The sequence below is a fragment of the Canis lupus genome, chromosome 5 (assembly GCF_011100685.1).
Source record: "Canis lupus familiaris isolate Mischka breed German Shepherd chromosome 5, alternate assembly UU_Cfam_GSD_1.0, whole genome shotgun sequence".
Classification (NCBI taxonomy): domain Eukaryota; kingdom Metazoa; phylum Chordata; class Mammalia; order Carnivora; family Canidae; genus Canis; species Canis lupus.
Window position 1 is genome coordinate 34,233,648 of NC_049226.1, and position 14,970 is coordinate 34,248,617.

Consider the following 14,970-nt stretch of genomic DNA (forward strand, 5'->3'; position numbering starts at 1 on the left):
CATTCCAGCTGGTCCTCCAACCCCTCTGCTTGTCTAATGTGTGATCTCACCGCCAGGTAGGCCAAGTGAAAAGGGGGCACTCATTAAATCACAGAGCGTTGTACTAGGACAAGGCTGAAAACCAAGTAAGTACTCTCTAGCAACCCAGACTTGAACAAAAAGAGTCTTCTTATGGTGGTGTTTTCCAAATGTCAGCTTTTCAAATACCACCTTTAGAATTCTTTGCCATGTTCATAATTCACCTTCACCATATACACTTAATGTTTTCCTTTATATCAACTCACTGTTATGCTTCTATAATAATATATTATTACATAAATGTTATGCTTATTATGGTACATATTATGCTTATTTTTCTGCTTATACGATTTAATTGAATAGGGAAATTTTATATTGCTGTGAAATCACAGGTTTCAAATGTTAGTCATTTTCATTTCAGTGAAATATGCAACTATTAAATGGAAAAGTGTTTCTCAATATATTTTCTAAAATCACCTTGCCTAACACACTTTGGGAAATTCTGATCCTGGATAGTCCATGAAAAGATTCCTTCACCAAACTGCCCATACATTTCTTTCATTAATACAAGACTAAATTCTATTATCAAAGTGCTAAATAGACAGTTTGAGAGGTCTTCCGGTAGAGATTGACTGGGGCAGCAGGAATGCAAACTTCCTTCTGTGAAGCCTGCTTTCAAGAAGTCTCTTCAAGAGGAGCTACAGACACTTGGAAGACTCAAAATACATTTTTTAACATAATGGTGGTTAACCAGAATTCACTGACAACTGATAAAAAGACACCATCACTACTTATATTACCTTCCTGTTGCTGTTCTAACAAATTACCACAAACAAACGTAGGACCTTAAACAATGCACATTCGAATTTCATGTCCATGTGAATTCCCTTGTATTACAAAATTAAATTTGATTTTCTCCTATAAATCTGTCTCAGGTCAATTTGATTTCCAACCCAGCTGGAAGGACCGTAAAGGGCAGAGGGAAAATTCTTCCTCCCCAACCATGCACCAGGTTCTCCAACAGTCAAACAGACATATATGCATGTTCTGGAATCAAATGTGATCTAAGAAGATCTCTCTCTCTCTCTCTCTTTCACACACACACACACACACACACACACACACACACACACACACTTATTCCCTTACAGTCTTGGAAATCAGAAGTCCAAAGTCAGTTTCACTGGACTGAAGTTACAGTGTTCCCTCAGGGGCTATAGGGGAGAATTCATCTTCTGGCTTTTTCCAGCTTCTAGAGCTGTGTTCTCCATATCCCTTGGTTTACGGCCCCTTCCTCCATCTTCAAAGCCAGCAGAATAGCATCTCTTCAGTTACCTGTGCCTTCTTCTATCTCAAATCCCTCTCTGCCCCCTCCTCCCTTTAAAAAAAAAAGATTTTGTTTATTTATTCATGAGAGACACAGAGAGAGCAGCAGAGATATAGGCAGAAGGAGAAGCAGGCTCCCTGCAGGGAGCCCGATGTGGGACTCATTCCAGGACCTCGGGGTCACAACCTGAACTGAAGGCAGATGCTCAACCACTAAGCCACTTGGGTGCCCCTCTGCTTCCCTTTTATAAGGACACCTGTGATCACATTTTAGGACCCAAACACATGATCCAGGATGACCTCCCTGTCTCAACATCCCTACATCATTATTAACACATCAGCAAAGTCCCTTCTGCCATATAAGGTGCCATTCACAGATTCCAGAGATCAGGACATGCGTATTTGGGAGGGCTGAATAATAGTCTACCACGTCACTTCCCTAAATGCTCAACATGAAAATTGAGCGGAGCAGCTCTAACAGCCCTTTACAATGGCAATTCACTGATGTGTATATGGAATCTTTGGTCACTGTGTGTCCTTAAAGGACATTAGTCATATTTTCTAGCTTTCTGAAAGGACACACTGGTCTCCTCAACCTCAGCACTGACACTACAAAGACAGGTTTCCTTCTTTGCCATTTTCATTCCTTTCAGAAAACAAGGAAGTGCTCAAAGATTAAGAGAGAAGCATCAGAAGGACTGGGCCAAAGTTGGGACATCTGAACATTGAAAAGAATGTTGATGATTGGGATGCCTGGGTTGCTCAGCAGTTAAGCATCTGCCTTCCGCTCAGGGCATGATCTCAGAGTCTGGATCGAGTCCCACATCAGGCTCCCTGCATGAAGCCTGCTTCTTTCTCTGCCTTTCTCTCTCTGTGTCTCTCATGAATAAATAAATAAAATCTTAAGAAAAAAAAAGAATGTTGACGATTGGCACACATTAGCAGAAATTTGTTTAACAGCCTATTCTTGGTGCTGTTTCTACCAGAGGAACTGTGCCTCCATGGTCCTTCTTGGTGCTGATGTTAAGGCTGGGCCAAAGTCAAAGTTAAGTCTTAGGAACAACTATATTAGTCAAGTCGATTCTATTCATTTTCTTGCATTAGCATTCTTTTCAAAAGGCCTTGTCCTCGAGCATAAACTTTAGGGAACTGTTTGGTAAGCAAGCACCATAACTGCCCATTCTGTGCCCGGCCATCCATGTTTCTTCATGAACAGAAGGGGACTGAATTCTGCATTTCCATGAGGTGATCTCCTTGGCTCAGTTCCCCACCCTGCCCTCCTGCGACCCCTACTTTCACCTGCTCCCTGACCCCCACACCCAGGTGTAATTTAGGTCTCCCATACTGGGATTTTCACCTAATTGCTAATCCTTTTCCTCATGAGGCTTGGTCGTTGGCATATGAACAGGGCAGTTACTGGTGCTGTTCTGGCCCTAATTCTATGTGAGAAGACTAGAACCTGAATTCCTAAATTGATGATAATTTGGCTCTTCAGCTTTGCGGTTATGTTCTAAGTACAATGTATTTTGTTAGCAATGTTTTGATTGTTTATTCCAAAATGGCCAGCTGGCCACTATCTTTGCCTATTGTTTTTCTTGTTTAATAAAAACCAACAGGCTGATTCAGTTGGTCAGTAAATCAAATGGAGATGTTTACAACAAAAGTGGTATCCTTCTCCAGTGGCCCTGGCTCTGCATTATACACCCAGGTCAACAATAAAATTCCAGATGGGGCTGCCACCCTGTTCTCAATACCTACAGATATAATGGTCTTTTTGATTTTCATAAAAGGAATAAAGGCTGATTGTAGTCTTGGCAGGGATATAATTTTTTATCCTCAGAGTCTCTCAGTCCCTATGAAGGAAAGTGGCTGACTCTGCCTTATTTCTGAGGAGCAAATGTGCACATAAGAAAACCACCAGCCTAACTGCAATCGCTCTGGGAGGCCACCATGGAGAAAACAGCTTATTTTGGCAACTAAGTGGAAAAATATCTCCTGTTTGTCTATGGACACATGTATGCATCCGGGGCTGGAATGGAGCTGAGGACTGGGAGGTACAGAGGAAGAACAGAAAAGGATGGAGCCAAAACATGAGATCAGAACCCTGACAACGATGGTACACGCGTGTGCGTAACTCTGAGTGTCCTTCAGCACGCACGCATGGGATTTGTAGCTGCAAAGTGGGCATGGGAGAGACAACACGAAAGGAGAGTGCTGATATTCAGTGCAGGTGCTGGTTCTCAAACTTGGCAGCACACTGGAACCATCTGGGGAGACTTAAAGATGCGGCTGAGTGGGCCCCACCCCTATGCGGAGACTATGGCCTAACTGGTATAAGTACTATGGGGAGCAGAATAATGGTCCCTGGATGGTGTCTACATTCCAGTCTCCGGAACCTGTAAATATGTTATGGTACATGGCCAAGGGGCCTTAAAGTTGCTAATCAACTGACCTTAAAATGGGGAAGTTATCCTAGATTATCTGGGTGGGTCACATGGAATCACAAAGGTCCTTAGAAGCAGAAGACAGAGACAGACATTACAGGTCAAGATGATGTGATGTTAGAAGGACTCAGTTCACTGGTGTTGGCTCTAAAGATGGGAGGAGAGGACCAGAGCCAAGGAATGGAGGAAGCTTCTAGAAGCTGGAAAAGGCAAGGACATTAATTCTCCCCTGGAGCCTCCAGAAAGGAATGCAGCCCTGCAGACACCTTGTTGGTTTTTTTTCTTTTTTTTTTAATTTAATTTAATTTGATTTAATTTAATTTAATTTAATTTTTAGCCCAGGTAGATGCGGGTCAGACTTCTGACCTCCAGAACTGTAAGATGGTAAGTATGTGTCATTTTTAAGCTACTAAGTCTGTGGTAATTTGTTAGAGCAGCAAAAGAAATCTAATACTGCTATGGCCTGAGCTTCAGGGGGTTTAACACCCACCCCGCCCCCAGCCCCGCCAAGTGATTCTAACAGGCTGCAAAGTATGATAACCACCAGGCTATAGGGCAGACAAGACAAGGACATGCTGGCACGACTGCTTATGCTGGAAAGATGCATGGTGATCTCACCCAGGAGGTCAGCAAGTCACCCACCAAAGAATGCACCATCAGCTCTTAGCCACCTCCTCAGAGATGACTACACAGTGGCTTACCGAGGCACATCACAGGATGGGCAGGCTTTACCACTTTGGCAGCTAGAATCCTTTCTAATCTGACCACTAAAGAGGCTTTATTTCCTTTAGATAAAGAACAATTAGGGGTGCCTGGGTGGGTGGCTCAATCAGTTGAGTGTCCAACTCTTGGTTTTCGCTCAGGTCTTGATCTCAGGGTTGTGGGATCGAGCCCTGTGTATGGCTCGGCACTCAGTGAGGAGTTCTGCTTAAGATTCCCTCTCCCTCTGCCCCTCCCTGCTCTCTAAAATAAATAAATAAGAAAAAAATGTTTTTTTAAAGAACAATTATACCAGGCACCTGAGTAGCTCAGTGGTTGAGCATCCACCTTTGGCTCAGGTCATGATCCTAGGGCTCTGAGATCAAGTCCCACATCGGGCTCCCCACCTATGTCTCTGCCTCTCTGTGTCTCTCATGAATAAATAAAATCTTAAAGAAAAAAGAACAATTATGCCTATACCAACATTCTCTCAATATGCAAATATTTAAATATATAAATTACTACATTCAGGTCAGCCCCATCAGGAAAAGGACTCAAATGTCCTTCCCTCTGTGCTTGAACTATTAATAACCATTATTAAGATTATAAAGATGGGGGTTTCTCCATTTGCTTTAGCACATATTTATTTATAATAGATGAGTGGAAATATCAGAAAGGGAGACAGAACATGAAAGACTCCTAACTCTGGGAAATGAACTAGGAGTGGTGGAAGGGGAGGTGGGCAGGGGGTGGGGGTGACTGGGTGATGGGCACTGAGGTGGGCACTTGACAGGATGAGCACTGGGTGTTATTCTATATGTTGGCAAATTGAATACCAATAAAAAATAAATTTATATTAAAAAAATATATATATATATTAGAGGATAAATAGATGAAATTTATTTATTTATGATGAATGCAATAGTACTCTAGAAAGAAATGAACTTATTCTTTGTGGAGATCGAGAAGAGAAGTTCTTGCTATATAGTTTTGACATGTGCAGCCCTGCCTTCAAAATGAGCATCATCCATTCCCATTGCCATGTTCACAGGTCTGTGGCCATTCTTATTGGGAGCCATGCCATCACGAGCCTCCATGGCACTATCACAGAGCTCAAACCTCAGAATCTTCCACTTTTCTCTCCCTATGTCATCTTTCTTAGAGAGGAAGGGCAGAGTGGTAGAAAAAGCAGTCACGAGAATCAGATGACCTGCATTGGCATTTCAATGCTGTCACTTATAAAAGCAATGTGACACCAGGAGGCCCCTCAGCCATTCTGAGCACCATCGCTATCAAAGAGGGCTAGAGGTTACTGATTAAGTGCAATGACATAGATGGAGACCCCACTGTTCCTATGCTTTCACTCGCCACCTCCATGCAGAGGCTTCTGACATCCCTTCTCGTTCTGACATCCCTTCTCGTTCTGACATCCCTTCTCATTGGTCCTGTGCTCTCACTGAGCTCTGGTACCAAACCTCAACACTTTCACGTGGATGACTCACTGGCATTTCTAAACATGTCCCAGCTGGACTTGGGATCTCCACTCACAGACCGGTGGCCCCTCCCAGACCCCCGACTGTCCACCACAGTACAAGTGCCATCAATCTCCTGCATCTGTCCTGCTCCCCTCCATTTTGACCACAGTAGCACTCCAACAGACCCCATCCCCTCACATCACATGCCACAAGCACAGGAGCTTTTCAGGTAGGCCTCCAACAAAGCTGTTTCTCCCAAGCCATCCTGCTGTGGTTTGCAAATTAATCTTGCTCCAACCAGATCTGTCACATTGAGTTCTGAACAGAGATCTTCAAGCATTTTTCTGCCCCGCAGCATGGTATTTATGAGGGAAGAAGAGCCACCTCCACTGGGTATGTGGAAGACAGAGTCCCCGCACCCCAGTGTGCCACACATAAGTGTACAATGCTCTGAGCAATTTCATCACATTATCACATTTCATCACATTATTAAAGGAAAAACCCCTGGGATGTGTGGCTCGTAAAACAAAGTATTTTTTAAAAAGCAGCGACAAAGGACTAGGAATTTCTTATCAAATTTCTTTGCAAAGTATTCAGTTAACTATAATCTAAATCTGCCACAAACCATCCTCAACTGCATTAAACTGTAATAATCCATCCATGTTAAACTACTCCACGAGTTTTCTAGCATTAAAATCATTTAACAAATACTCATGCCTTTAGTGTTTACACTAAACAGCAAAGGTGCTCAACCCCAGACATGCTCTTACCGTTTTGTTCATCCAGTTCGTTCCCAATTTCCTTCCCCATCTGTTTCTGGCGACTTATGATAGAGGACAGGGCATCCAGGCCTGCATCCTGTTCTGGAAGGAAAAGTGAAACAGGCTACTAAAAACCAAAGGAAAACAATTTGAAGTCCATAGCCAGGCATGTAATGCAATTCAATATACTGTAAAAGTAACACTTTAGGTCAGGAAGAAAGAAAAAACAGTTAATATTAGGAGAATATAAAGAAAAAAAGTTAAATAAATACCTACCTCACACCTTAAACTAAAATGATCTCCCCATAAAGTTTTTAAGTATTATAAATGAAATAACATAAGATTTAATATATCAACATTAAAACTTTCTTTTTTTTTTTTTTTTTTAGGATTTTATTCATTTATTTGAGAAAGAGAGATAGCACACAGGCAGGGGGATCAGCAAAGGGAGAGGGAGAAGCAGGCTCCCCGCTGAGCAGGGAATCAGATGGGGGACTCAATCCTAGGACCCTAGGATCATGACCTGAGCTGAAGGCATATGCCTAACCAACTGCTACCCAGGTGCCCCAACATTTAAGCTTTTTGATGCTTAATACATAAAGACCATAGCAGATCAATAAGAAAAATATTCCAATTTTGTAAATGGGCAAAGGATATAGACACGAAATTCACAAAAGAGTAACAAAGAAAGGACACCTGGGTGGCTTAGCGGTTGAGCCTATGCTTTCAGCTCAGGTCGTGATCCCGGAGTCCTAGGATTGAGTCCCACATGGAGCCTGCTTCTCCCTCTGCCTGTGTCTCTGCCTCTTTCTCTCTGTGTCTCTCATGAACAAATAAATAAAATCTTAAAAAAAAAAAAAAAAAAGATAAAGGAAAAAAAATAAAAGCTTTGACATTATCAATTTTTAACATAGGGATAAAAAACAATGATGACTTTTTAAAAATTATCATATTTGTAAGGACTTAAAAGCATACTAATGCCCAGGATTAACTAATGTGGGAAAGAGAAGCTCCTAAGCATTGTCATGGGAGGACAGGAAACATACCTTTCTACATAGCAAATCACGCCCACCTTTTCATGTCTCAATTCCACGTGTTGGAATGTAAGAAAACATGCAAATGGTACGCAATGAAGTACACATGAGGATATTCCTTGAAACCTCTCCTGGACTGGTTATCCGCTGATAACCTGTGCGTGACTGCTCAGTGAAAATGCATCTGGATCCCTTAAATATTTTTTCCTTTGCCAGTCTCGTCAATAGACAGGGCTGCAGGAACACTGCAGGACAGTGTTTGGCTGCTTTCCTGATAAGTTCCTGCAAAGCTGGCAGCTCCTTCAGGGTACAGTGGCCAGCTATACCCAGAGGCCGGCAACTCCTCCCGACACACCCCCTCCTTGGGCCATTTTACAACAGAATGCCTCCAGCTCCACAGATTCTCAGCAAGTTCCATCAGCTGAGCACCACAAGGACACCTGCTTGGTGACGGCAGTCCTGGGGGCGTGGGGCATGTCCTAGGATACCTGATCTCAGCCTGAGAGCCAGTGATTGCACCTTATACCTCTATTTCTGTCTGCTTAACTCTTGCTAACCAATCCCTTGTTACCTTAATCTCCTGCTAGGAGATTAAATATTAAATTTTCCCTGTTCAAATTTCTTCTTCCCGATTGGACCCAGACTGATACATTTATAATAGTGAAAAACTGGAAACTAGCTAATGCCCACACACAGGGATTGGTTTAAAAACATATAGTATGTTCATAAGTAAAACACTATATAGCAATTAAAAGTGATATTGTACATGAACATTTTGATGTTAAAAAAGTTCAGGACTTGTTAGTAAGTGAAAAAAGCAGGATACAAAACAATGTATAGTAAAATAGCATTTTTGTTTTTAAAAAAATGGAAGATATATTACCTTGCTAGATTTTGAAATTTAGAGATAGGAGAATTCAAGTTACTCGAGATCTTTTCTATAAAATGTGTTGTTGTTTCTTTTTTTATTTATTTATTTATTTATTTATTTATTATTTATTTATTTATGATAGTAACAGAGGGAGAGAGAGAGAGGCAGAGACACAGGCAGAGGGAGAAGCAGGCTCCATGCACCGAGAGCCCGACATGGGATTTGATCCGGGGTCTCCAGGATCGCGCCCTGGGCCAAAGGCAGGCGCCAAACCGCGGCGCCACCCAGGGATCCCTTTGTTTTTGTTTTTAACTAGGTAGTCTCAGTGAGCTCTTTGAACTTTTTTTCTCTGCTTTCAGGTACATAGGGAAGAATGTTCTGGGGCTGAGTCTAATGATAATGACTCTCTCTACCCCAGCAATATGCTAGGTGAGGGCAACATGCCACGTGCAGCTTCACTTGTTGATCGGGATTTTTAAGTGATGGTTTCACAGTAAAGCATACCTACAAAAGCAGAAATCATGAAGGTCTTTTCTTACCCAAGATCATATTAAAGTTTACTTATTTTTTTCTAATGGAATTAAGCCATTACACTTAACTTGTTAACTCATCTGGAATTTATTTAAACTAATGGTGTGAGGTAAGGACCCCTTAGTAACATTTTTTGACACTATGTACATTTTTAACTATACAAATGACCTGATGTCTCCAGGGATTGTTCCAAGGGACCATTTTATAGCAAAATCGCTTTATAATGAGGTCTTTTTGGTCTTTAGTAACAACCTTTTGGATGTCCTCCAAGATAAATCTGTCGTCAACCTAGTACTGCTATAGGATGACCGATGCTGCAGCAAAATTCCAAATGCATCCCCAGAATAATCTATATCAAGGATCAAGGATCAAAGGTCAATGTGGATTAAAAGGCAACACAATTTAACAAGAGGAAAGGAGACTCCTCTACAGTTTTCAATTAGGAAAAGAATCATTAAAGCCTTGTCATTGCTTTAACTGGTAGAGACACAGATTATGAATGAAAATACCTATACTACTACACTCTTCTCTCTCAACCTTAACTCACTATCTGACCTAACTATATCAAAAGGTTATCTTGCTAATGCAAAACAGAATGAGAGTCAAAAGTTGTGTGCCACTCAGATCATTTCTGTAAGACCTTGGCACCTCCTCACTATGTGAAAGTGCTACAGTAAGTCTCCATTCCATAATCCAAAGACACAGAAGGCCCAGATAATGGAGATGCTTTGCATGTAATTAATAATCATACTGATGACCTGAGCTTCTCCAGGCTCACGGTGGCATTTCTAAGAGGATGGAGGATGGTCACCTGAGGGGCAATGAGCAAGATAAAATGCTGCTACTTACAGATACAGAAATAATCAAGACTCACACAGTTATGCAGAGCTGTGTGAAATTATGCTAATGTCACATTCTTAGCTCATTACTCCTAGTCTGCCCTCCACCACCTAACCCTGTCACTACAATATCATAATCATTTGCAACAAGCCACGCTCTATCAATAACCTGTCAGTATGGCAATGGTGCTAATTTTTAAGAGTGGATGAGCATCGTGCTATCCAGAAAAATGGCCCCCTGAAAATGTCCCCATCCCAATCCCTGGAACCTGAGAACAAGGGACCTTACATGGCAAAATAACTCTGCAGATGTGAATAAGGCTAAGGAATTCAAGATGGGAGAGTGTTCTGGATTATCCAGGTGGGCTCAGTGTAATCGTTGAGTCCCTCAAAACGGAGTATCTTTCCCAGCTGTGTTCAGAGGGAGACTCCAAAAAGGGTCAGGGAGACACAGCTTGCTGGCTCTGAACCCTGAAGAAGGGGGCTATAAGCCAAGGGATGTGGGGGGCCCTCGAGAAGTCAGGAAAGGTGAGGGAATGAATTCTTCCCTGGAGCCTCCAGAAAGGAGCCAGCCCTGCCAACACCTTGATCGTGGTCTAGGAAGATCTGTGTTGAACTTCTGACCTACAGAACTGTAAGATAATAAACTTGTAGGCTGAGACCCTAAGTCTGTGCAAATTTATTGCAGAAGCAACAGAAAACTAATACAATCATTGTTTTTGAAAACTCCCTTTGGAATAATTAGGTGTTTGGATCCTTCCTATCTTTAGACATTTCGAAAAACCATCCTCTAACAGAACATCATGTAATTGTGGGAGGGCTATCTGGTGGCTGTAGATCAGAGAGGGACAATCATCACAATGTATTCTTGCCAAAAATAATAAACTTGATTCTGATCAAGCCGCAAAATCTAACTACCAATTTACAGAAAATATGTGGGGCAGAGGAATATGTTAAACAATATATGGGATTACAAATAGCAAGTCTAGATAGTGGGAAAGTACAGGGCCAATGACCCTGCTTCTTCAACCGAGAAACGGCAAAGGGAAAAAGAGAGAGTTGGCAAAAGTACCTATCCATTAAAGAAAGTTAAGGGACATATCAATTAGTTGCAATGTATAGACCATATTCAGATCCTGAATTGAATGACCAAAAAAAAAAAAAAAAAAAAAGCCATCGTGGGCAATCTGGAGATCTGAACCTTGAATATTTGATTCTGTTAAGGAATTACTGTTCACTTAGTAAGGGTGATCATGGCATTGTGGTTATATTTTATTTTATTTTATTCATTTTTTTAGATTTTATTTATTTATTCATGACAGACTCAGAGAGAGACAGAGACACAGGCAAAGGGAGAAGCAGGCTCCCTGTGGGGAGCTCAATGTGGGACTTGATCCCAGGACCCCAGGATCACGACCTGAACCGAAGGCAAATGCTCAATTACTGAGCCACGCAGGCATCCCTGTGGTTATATTTAAAAAAAAAAAAAAAATCCTTATCTTTTATAAACATACTTTACAGATGTATTTCCAAATATCCACCGTGGAAATGATATGATGTCTAGGATTTGCTTCAAAAAATAATCCAGAGGGTGGGTGGGATGGGGAAGTGGCTAGACACAGAGATGAAACAAGGCTGATTAGTAGGAATTGTTAATTGTTGAAACAATTAATGAGCAAAATGGGATCATTATCTTACTGTCTCTACTTACATAGTTTTGAAATTGCCCACAGCAAAAAGTTACATTTTAACAAGTAAATAAAACAGATGGACATTCCTAGGAACGGCAAACTCAGGGCCCCAACCCAACACATGACAAGGGACCCCACATCTAGAGCTGTGTCTTCTTTCCCTGTGTTTTTGCTGCAGTTCTCAGCCCAAGTGGCAGCACAGAGCACATTTTAATAAATATGCCCAAATCAAGGAAGGACCAGAGGGCCCACTAGGCTTGCACAAAAAAGCATCTCAGTCTCTGTTGGGCATAGGGAATGGCTCATGGGCAATACTAGCTAGCCCTCCGAGTTTAGATCATAGGAGACGTAGTTGATGTTGTGTTAGTTTAGGGCCCAGAGAGAAGTACTGGGAATTCTCACATTTGACTATTCAAGGAAGAGCTCTCTCTGGATAAGAGAAAAGAAGAGACAGATGAGGACGGCTGGATTTGCTAGATGAAGCAAATTACTACATTGGGGAAACTCCCAGAGCAAGTCCTATGAGTAGATGTTTTCATTTTTGTTTTTGTTTTAAGGTTCAAGGAAGAAAATCCTGGGGTGGATGACAGCGACCAGAAAGGATATCTTCCAGGATAGCTGTCTGTGAAGTGATGGTTGCAAGGGTTCAAAGATTAGCTGCTCAGATTTGCCAGTCTGGCTGACCTACTTCCCCACTGTTAGTTCACATGACGACACGGACAGATCGAAGAACACAGAAGTCCAGAATGAGGGCACAACTTTCTGCTAGAATCCAGGAAGCATATCTACAGAGTAAGAAACCCTATCAACAGAGAGCCCCCGAGTGAAGGTGGAATGGTATTTTCCACTGGCTGCCCTCTGACTCAGAGTCAAGGGTCTGTCCTAACCCCAAAAGTCACTCTTCTTTGTTTTATATCAGGGATTTTCGAGGTGGTCCAGTTAACATCAGCAGCTCACCCATTTTCGGCCTAATGTCCACTTGTGCCTCAAATGACAGCACAGAAGCCAAGGCTGGCTAACCAGTTGTAATGAAAAGGAAAGCATTCATTGCCTTGAGTCTAAGTTCTACCGACGAACTGTTATTTTAGGATGACTTTCCAAGTGTTTCTAGGGGTCAACAGAAATACAGAAAGGCAAACAGATTCTATGGGCAAAAGGATGTTAGCAATGGCTCTTCACAGTCCCTTGTTTCTTCTAGTGCAGGACCTGGCAGTGAAGGAAAACCATGGCAACCTCAGCATCTCCCCAAGATTCTTCAGGCAGAGAAAAGGCTAATAACATAAAGATTGCTAACTTTTTTTTTTTTTTAAACGTATCTGTTTACCCTTGAAAAACAGCTTGCTGGGAAAGCAGAGAATGAACACAGTAATTCAAAACACCAAGGTAAGGATAGAAGGACAGAATGTCCTGAATGCACACAGCTAACCAGTCCCCATTCCTTCATCTGCCTGCCCCATCCCCAGCCCTCCACAAACCCCAAACGGCCAGTGGGGCTTTCAAAGGGTGGGCATCTCCGTAAGGATGCGCTCTGCTTTGGAGGCTCAACACAAAAACCTGCAGGTGGCATCCTCTCACACCTTCTCAGCGACAGGGTTGCTTCTCCAAACGGAAAGCAGCTTTTCTTGGCAAAAAAAAAAAAAAAAAAAAAAAAAAAAAGGCAACAATACCAGAAAATTCATTACTATTAGCTAGGAAGACACTCCTTTCAGGAACCATGAATCCGGAAAGATAAAGCACCAGAGATGAATGGCTGTGTTATGTGTATAGCCACACTGCTCTACACGGTTCATTCTGCTTCAAACACAATGATAGATGAAGTACATGGAGTTAAAGCTATAAGGGAGGCACAGAGTTCCATTTACTAAATAATTTCACTGTGGAAAGGGAGTTCAAGACAGAATTAGACTTCTACTTCTGGCCAAGATGGACTGACAGGGACCTGATTTATTTCTGGCCTGAAACAACTGGGAAAAAACAAAAAACAAACACAAAACCACAGGCAAAATATATAAAACAACAGTTTCAAGAGAGACCCGGACATCAGGAAATGAAGAGCAGTGCTCCCCAAGTGATGGGAAAGCACTGAGATGAGCTTGAGGGCTGCCCCAGATATTGCCCAGCATGGGGGTAGGGATCCCAGGGGGAGCCTGGCAATCTCCCTACATTGAGAAGCATCCAAATAGATCAAGGAGGGAGAGTACACAGGGCATAGCACAGGCAGGAGTGAACTGCCCAAACAGAATCTCTGGAGGTTTACATGGGGTTCACCTTGAAGCTTCAGTTGGGTGTTCACCAAGACACATGCATAAAGAAACAAGCCAGGGAAAGAACCACCAGCAAGAGGGAATGATCCTCCGAGTTCCAACTTGGTCAAACACAGTTCCTATTCCCACCAACTAGGGCACCTCATGATTGACAGGGCATCAGAGTACTCAGAATGCTTTTTAGCTCTGCAGTGGCTAGATTACCTCTGTACTGAAGTCAGCAAACATTTTCTCTAAGGGGCCACACAGTAAATATTTGGGGCTCCGTGATTCATATGGTCTCCAGTGCAGCTATTCGACTCTGCTGCTGTAGCAGGAAAGCAACCATAGGTAATATATAAATAAGTGAGCACAGTTGTACTCCCACAAAACTTTATTTATACACACTTTACTTTGAATTGTATATAATTTTTACAAGTCACAAAATTGTCTTCTATTTTTCAGCCACTTCGAAATGGAAAAACTGTTTTTAGCTTGCAGACCATTATAAAAACAGGTGATGGATGAGATGTGCTCCACAGGTCATGGTTTGCTGACTCCTCCACTAAAAGAAACACTGTTCTGGTCCACCTTACAAAATAATACCCAAATAATTGCATCCTCCTCCCAAGATCTCAAGAATTTTTCTAGAAATGCAGAAATATCAAGTACCAAACTAAGAAAAATTCACACCTGGCTTCCAAATGAATGTACCCCTGCCTGAGGTTAGAAACACAGCAAGGATGTCTGCTCTCACAATTTCTAGTGAATGTTGTACTGGAGACTGGAGATTGTAGCAAGCCCAATAAAGCAAGAAAAAGAAATAAAAGTCATCCGGATTGAAATGACGAAGTAAAACCACAATGATTTAAAGAAAAAGACTATTACAAACTCTCCCTCTTCGCCGATGACATGATACTCTACATAGAAAACCCAAAAGTCTCCACCTCAAGATTGCTAGAACTCATACAACAATTCGGTAGCGTGGCAGGATACAAAATCAATGCCCAGAAGTCAGTGGCATTTCTATACACTAAC

The 14,970-nt window shown here is 42.0% G+C and overlaps 1 protein-coding gene across 7 annotated transcripts in view; it reads right to left on the reverse strand.

Annotated features, from left to right (window-relative positions):
• STX8 (syntaxin 8) overlaps nucleotides 1-14,970 on the reverse strand; it is a 261,363-nt gene that overhangs the window by 194,769 nt on the left and 51,624 nt on the right. For all 7 annotated transcript variants that reach the window (XM_038536861.1, XM_038536865.1, XM_038536867.1 and 4 more), the window contains one exon: nucleotides 6,733-6,825. In XM_038536861.1, the coding sequence (XP_038392789.1) occupies nucleotides 6,733-6,825 (93 nt within the window). The remainder of the gene's footprint in view (nucleotides 1-6,732; nucleotides 6,826-14,970) is intronic.